This window comes from Rhagoletis zephyria, unplaced genomic scaffold, assembly GCF_001687245.7.
Source record: "Rhagoletis zephyria isolate East Lansing unplaced genomic scaffold, Rhagoletis_zephyria_1.1 Rzeph_scaffold_06940, whole genome shotgun sequence".
Classification (NCBI taxonomy): Eukaryota; Metazoa; Arthropoda; class Insecta; order Diptera; family Tephritidae; genus Rhagoletis; species Rhagoletis zephyria.
Genome location: NW_016164023.1, coordinates 12,186 through 19,558, shown reverse-complemented (window position 1 = coordinate 19,558; position 7,373 = coordinate 12,186). Strand labels below are relative to the sequence as shown.

General features: G+C 33.0%; 1 protein-coding gene across 2 annotated transcripts in view; it reads left to right on the top strand.

The window, feature by feature from the left end:
• Nucleotides 1-6,118, top strand: part of LOC108373676 (XK-related protein 4-like) — a 16,546-nt gene extending 10,428 nt beyond the window's left edge. The window contains exons 3-5 of one of the 2 annotated variants that reach the window (XM_017629601.1): nucleotides 3,344-3,474; nucleotides 5,261-5,413; nucleotides 5,495-6,118. In XM_017629601.1, coding sequence (XP_017485090.1) covers nucleotides 3,344-3,474; nucleotides 5,261-5,413; nucleotides 5,495-5,940 — 730 coding nt within the window. In that variant the 3' untranslated portion in view covers nucleotides 5,941-6,118. The remainder of the gene's footprint in view (nucleotides 1-3,343; nucleotides 3,475-5,260; nucleotides 5,414-5,494) is intronic. The other variant, XM_017629602.1, reaches the window with a different exon arrangement.
• Nucleotides 6,119-7,373: the final 1,255 nt, after the last annotated feature.

The following is a 7,373-nucleotide window of genomic DNA, read 5'->3' as shown; positions in this document are numbered from 1 at the left end:
GTTCACAATAGTATATTTTTCACCGCTGAGAAGCTTTGTTTACAAATCGAGCAAACTAAATAGTGTGCTTATACATATTTATGTAAATTTGTTCTAATTAAAATGAAGTAAAAAAGAAAGCAAGTTTATAAAAACGTGGTAAAATGAGTACAACGAGTTCTGGTTCAACGATTCGTCAGAGGATGAGAGCTTAGTAAACTGGCCAGGAGTAGCAAATGTTTAAGAGAGTTTAAGTTTATTAGTCTTTCGAATATATTTTGGGGAAAATTTTCCAAAACGGATCCAGGCTTTGAAAAAAAAAAAATATTAGGGAGTATAGAGGAGCTTTTTCAGATTCTAAATCTGAAGACCCCACCCTCCGGAGGCTTATAGTTTTAAAGTAATTCGCATTTAAAGTTACAAAAAATACCGAATTTAACCTCACCTTTTGCTTTGTACACCAATTGAATGAAATGTCAGTGCTGCCATACATATGAAAAAATGCCTCAAAAACACAAAACGGAAGCAATAAGAAATGCAGATAATGATCGCGCGATATTTAATAAAAAAATTTAATTATTTATTGGTCGATTTTTGATTAAAAAGTTGCATAATTTATCGAAGTATCGATTTTATAATAAAATGCGATGTTTTATTAAAAATGTTCATTATTCATCGAAGTATCGAGTTTTAGAATATAAAGCGCCGCAGGCGAAAATTTTTAATAAAAAATCGCGCGATTTTTAATTAAAAATTTTCATTATTTATGGAAGTATCGATTTTTAGAATATAAAGCGCCGCAGGCGAAAATTTTTAATAAAAAATCGCGCGATTTTTAATTAAAAATTTTCATTATTTATGGAAGTATCGATTTTTAGAATATAAAGCGGCGCAGGCGAAAATTTTTATTAAAAATCGCGCGATTTTTAATTAAAAATTTTCATTATTTATGGAAGTACCGATTTTTAGAATATAAAGCGCCGCAGGCGAAAATTTTTAATAAAAAATCGCGCGATTTTTTATTAAAAATTTTCGATATATATGGAACTATATTAATATATGGTTACTGGGTGTTTTACATAAAATCGCGCGATATGACCATTTTACGCACAACTCTTTTTTGTGTTGGCCGCGTTTTAATAAAATCCTTTAATAGTGGCGTATTTACTTTTAAAACGTATGGCAGCACATATTTGCTCTTACTGTCGGCCATTGTTATTTCTGTTTGTTTGTGAAAAGTGGTAAAACGTGAACACAAGTTTATAAACGCGTTTTACTTAATTAATTGGTGAATTATATATAATAAAAGCATAAAATACGCATGTGAGCATTGAAAATATAACATGTAACTCAAAATATAAGTGATAAGTGGCATATTTTAAAAAAATTAGGGGGTGATAGTGGACATTATTTAACAACAAATTGCTAAAATACTATTAGCAATTATATTGTGAGAGTGAACAATTCATGTTGAGGAGGCCTCCCCCAACATCCTCACCAAGTTTCATGACGAAATTCCTTATACTTTCGCTGAAATTTCGATTGGTTCCGTTTTGGAAAGCCCACCCATATTTTGATATAAAATATATTTAAGAAATTTGTCTACAGATTCATTAAAAAGTTCCGACCATCTAAAGAGGCGTTTGTGAGCCAAATCTATTTAAAATATTTTAAAACTATCAACAGCGCTACGATTTTGTTCTCAGAGATCGTGCCAACAGAGTATTGGGATTTTCTTTCACAAGTAAAACCAGCCTTTCGAGCTTGTGTTTAGTATTCAAGATGTTAGAACTGCATGAAATTAATAAAAATTGTTTAAAATTAATGTCTAGCCGCCAAAATGTAAGAAAACATATACAAAATCATACATTTTTCACAATTTTCTAACACTTCGCTACACCATCGAAAGCAAAATTCTGTTCGACAGAAAATTCGACACTCAACGAAAATTTCGACACGCTTGCATAGCTCATAATACGAATTCCACTTTCGATCTTCGATCTTCGATAGCCAGCGAAGATCGAAAATCGAATGCAGCTCATAATAAGGGCCTTTGAGTCGGAGATTACGGATCTGTACACCGTTTTTCTAGATCAGTTAATTTTTCCAAGTATTCGCATTGCGATTGAAAAAAAAATTAAACCGTAAGCTTAGTATCCAGCTCTAAATTTTCTTGTGTCAAATTGCCTTAAGGCAATATGCAGTTCTTAAAGATTTGCTACGCTTTCTTCTACGGTTTTCTAAAGTTTTTTTGTGATGCCCGTTCCATTATTTCCTTGGGCAGTACCACATATTTACATACACAAAATAATTACAATTTTTTTTCTTGACCGTTTTCTTGAGAGCTGTATACGCTTTAACATGGAAAATGTTATTCATACGCATTGTTCGATATGGCGTATGAGTAACATCACTTCCTCCTATTTTATAAAAAAAAATTATTGCATATTTTCATTTGACCGTTCCCAACTTGTTAATTTTTCCATCGATTGTGAAAATATCTTGGGAAAAATTACCTGATCTGGAAAAACGGTAAACGGATCCATAATCTACGACCCAATATTAAGTGTCTACGTTTTTCGACGTTTTTTGTGTCATTTCAAAACTTGAGATTTTCCCTACTGTGTTATCGCAAGTTTGACTTGAAAAAGAGATTCCCCTGCAAACCAAAGTTCCCGAAATCTTAAGGAAATCGTTAGGAGTATCTCATTTCTGTAACGATTTTTTACGAATTTTCAAAAAAAAATATATGAAGGGGTTGACACGAACTCGTAAAGAAATTTCTGTACGAAAAATAAAGAAAATTCTGGAAAAATTCTGAAAGATATTCTTTACATAGCAGCATTATTTTCGTTGCTTCACAGATTTTCTTCAGAAATTTCGTAAAAGAATGGAAGTGTGCGTAATTTATTTCATTTTAGAAAATTCGGCAAGAAATCGAATTAAATCTTAACGAATTCTTTAAAATTTCTTTACAATGCAGAATACTCTGAACAAATGGTTTGCAGGGTCGTTTTTCAATAATTTTGAAATGTTTATCCAAGCCAAATGTTTACTGAGTACTCATGCACATACATTTATATGTACATACATATCGTTACCTTAATAAAGAAAGGCCCTAACTCATATAAATAGTCGCTGAAATACAAAAAAGTAGTAACGAAATAAAATTTTGTATTGCTTAAAATGATGTGGGCACTTATACATAATTCGAGGAAATGCATCGTAATCATCAAAAAGGGAATATTTGGATTTTTACTTGGTTACAGCTTTTTGTATTTCAGCGACGATGTGAGGAGATAGCGCCTTTCTATATTAAGGTAACGATATGTTCCCGTTTATCAATATGTATGATCTTCCGCAGGTATTACAAATTAACTACCAAAGAGGAAAGCGATGTTGCGTTGATTCGTTTATTTGAATGCTTCATGGAAACAGCTCCACAGAAAATACTCCTAATGTCTATAATATTAACACAGAGTAATCAAATAACAGGTATGTACATATGTGTGTATCTACACTAACTATGTGACAGGGAAACTTAAAAGGGACCTACTGGTCGAAGAAAATTCGATTTTTTTCGATTTTTATTAGTACACTGGGAAAAAAAGTTTAGTTACATACGTCCGCTAAATATGTTACATAGTTTAATCATAGTTACCAAATCTTGTGTTAAGGGAAATATATTTAGCTGACTATTTTCTAATTGTAGGCACCTTTTAACTTTCCCTCTCGCGTAAACTTACTTAAATCCAAGTAATTTATTTATCTATCTGAGTATTTTTTTTTTTGATATTACTCAATAAGGAGTGGACTCCCTACAGTATAAATCAGAGTTCTAAACTTTATGCAAAAATAAAGAAAATTATGCAAATTTTCATCCAAATGTAGCACTTTTTATTTACACTCTTTAGGAAAAAGCTAAGTACGCAGTTTTTTAGCCCATTCAATTTTTGTATAACAGCACAGGCTAACCTAATATTCACGCACGCCGCCAATTTATTGTCAAAAATTTCTCATGCACATGCAACTTGTATGAGATCAACCGAAATTGAACGGCGTGCGTATGAAGCTAACTCAATTTCCAATTTTTGTTCTGCGTGACATTTTGATTTGACGTTTCGCTCAATGAAATCAAATGCAAACGCATGCAAGTCAATTTCGGGTGACGCAACAAAACAAATTCGACGGCATGCGTACCAAAACGCAAGCCGCGAATATTAGGTTAGCCTGTAATAAAGTGCAAGTTTGAGGTAGCTAGGACTTGCCATTGATTTTTAGAATTTTTTTTTTTTGAAGTTGTCGCTCACTTTCTCCATATAAAATAATGTTCGATAATATTTTTGCTGAATATTTGAATGAAATTTTGCAGAATTTTCTTACATACGTTTCTATGTATTTTGTCTTTTATGTATACTTAAAAAGGCAAGATGGAGCTTATTCTTTGAAAAAATCGATTTACTTAAATTTAATGTAAATCATCGGCTTGGGCTTCGCTAATCGGCCGGATATTAGATCAAAACCGAACGTTCGGCTCGGATTCGGCTTTGGCCGAAAAGTCTATCTTCGTTCGGACTCTAATACAGACGCAACCTACTGAAATTTTTACTTGAAACTTGGGGGACTTTTTCCTTTTATTAGAGTTTCGGGTGACGGAAATCATGCTGATATAGCTTTTGAGTTTTTGAATAATCACTTCTTAGGTCAACAAATAAAACTCAATATTATGTATTATCTTTGAGCGAAAAAATAAAAATCATAAAATAGTCATTATTTGACTAAGTAAATTAGAAAGACTTATGTAATTTCTAAGTTAACGCAAAGAAAATTGATAAAAGTTATTTTCTTAGCGTTACCGCGCATTAACAACCACAACCCAATCGATCTACTCAAAACTCCTTCGAGCCAGAATATCAACTTTATCTACAATTACATATGTACATCAGAGCCATTGATGCTAAGATATAATCCACACTTTTACATTACCGACACAGCCAATAGCTCTGTTGTTGTTGTTGTTGTTGTTGTAGCAGCATACAAGTTCCCCAAAGAGTTTTTGGGGAGTGTTGCTGGAGTGACAGTCCTTGGTCAAATACAAATCTGGGTCGTTCCGGTTCCGTAGACCCGACTGTCGTGGGAACGAGCCAATAGCCTTCGCAGCTAGGGCTGTAACTAACTATTAAATATTATAATTTATTATAAATTTAATTCAACAAATAGATTTTTTTTATTAGTGGCTATTTGTTTTCAAATTGTAAATTGTTCAATGTTACTTTATTAGATACACAAGTATGGAGTGTGCTGCTCTATTTAGCGAATGTACCCTGGACATTGGGCACTTACAATCGCTGCATACGTGCCGCCCAAACAATCAAAAATAAATTAAGTTATTGGCTAATGGCACCTCATCTATGTTGGCATTTTTGTATATCAGGTTAGTAAAAAATAATGGTAAAATTCTTATATAGTACATACATACATAAATAAATAAGAAAATAATTTGTTTATATTTTAGTTTCCCGTACACTTTGCATCACATTTATAGCAGTTTTATTTCCAATCTGGACGATAGTTGCTTGCGTTCAACACGCCGTAATAACGGGATTTGTCACTTACATCTTGGAACGTCCGCAATTTTGCGGCATCAATGCTTTTCATAATTTTCTCTTTTGCATAGCATTAGGATTTATTTACATATTTATTTACATTCCAGTTAAGGAGGCGCCCACAAGGTATAAGTATGCGCTATACTATGCAATTTGCTCAGTGGAGAACATCATATGCGTTGTATTGTTCATATATTATGCACCGAAAAGACTTTCGCAATCTAAAGCGCTTTTCTACACGCTTTGTACATTAGCTATTGGATTTTATTATGTAGGCATTTGCTGTATGTGCATTTACTATATACATTTTCACCCGAATGTGAAAGCTAGAAAGAATATGAATATTGATAGTTGAAGTAAATATTCTAAGTGGAGTTTGGGAATTACGTTTAGTGGCATCATAAGTTTGTTTCTGGCGACAGAACTTGCACTGACTACAATGTGTAGATAATATAGTATCTAATAAGTACAACATATGTATGTATGTATTATATATATTTTTGAATTGCCATTATTAAAAAAGATCTTATAAACTGCCTACTGAAATGTTACATGAAAAAGGTTGCTAGGAAATCAATTTATCTATTTATGCATACTATAGTACTTAATAGGGTTTTTAGGCGATACTTGCCACGCAAATTATATTTGAAAGCTTAAACTGAAGAAACATATAAGTCTTATTCTTCTTTATTAGCGCTGTAACTGTCAGCCGTTTCACTTCTGAGCCAACTGACGCCAATTGGAAATACCAAGTCCACCTGGTCTTTCCAACGCACCTTCTTCGCACGTNTGTGTAGATAATATAGTATCTAATAAGTACAACATATGTATGTATGTATTTTATATATTTTTGAATTGCCATTATTAAAAAAGATCTTATAAACTGCCTACTGAAATGTTAAATAACATAAGCGGATAAGGGAAGTTAACGAGTGCAAATCCACAAGAGCCTTCCCTTACTTGAAAAAGGTTGCTAGGAAATCAATTTATCTATTTATGCATACTATAGTATTTAACTGGGTTTTAGGGCGATACTTGCCACGAAAATTATATTTGAAACTATAAGCTGAAGAAAAATATCAGCCTTATTCTTCTTTATTAGCGCTGTAACTGTCAGCCGTTTCACTTCTGAGCCAACTGACGCCAATTGGAAATACCAAGTCCACCTGGTCTTACCAACGCAACTTCTTCGCACGACTTTCTTCGTCCCATTTAAAAAACTAAAAAAATACTGGTTTTATAAATACTGTAAAATTTAGCATGCTGCATACTTGAAGTTAAAGATAATGCTCAGTAAATTCTAATAATAATAATAATAATAATAATATCCCAACGGCTTTTACCCTCCNTAGCGCTGTAACTGTCAGCCGTTTCACTTCTGAGCCAACTGACGCCAATTGGAAATACCAAGTCCACCTGGTCTTACCAACGCAACTTCTTCGCACGACTTTCTTCGTCCCATTTAAAAAACTAAAAAAATACTGGTTTTATAAATACTGTAAAATTTAGCATGCTGCATACTTGAAGTTAAAGATAATGCTCAGTAAATTATAATACAAATTGTTTGTGCTTTAAAGAAAGCTATCTCTGGAGACATTGTTCTGGCGAAAAGTGCACAAATATAGCCCCACACATGTCGCAATTACNCGAGTCACGATAGGCAGGAGTTTGTTAAGTGTCGAGATCTAAAACTGTTTGTGCTTTAAAGAAAGCTATTTCTGGAGACATTGTTCTGGCGAAAAGCGCACAAATATAGCCCCACACATGTCGCAATTATAACTCTAAAAA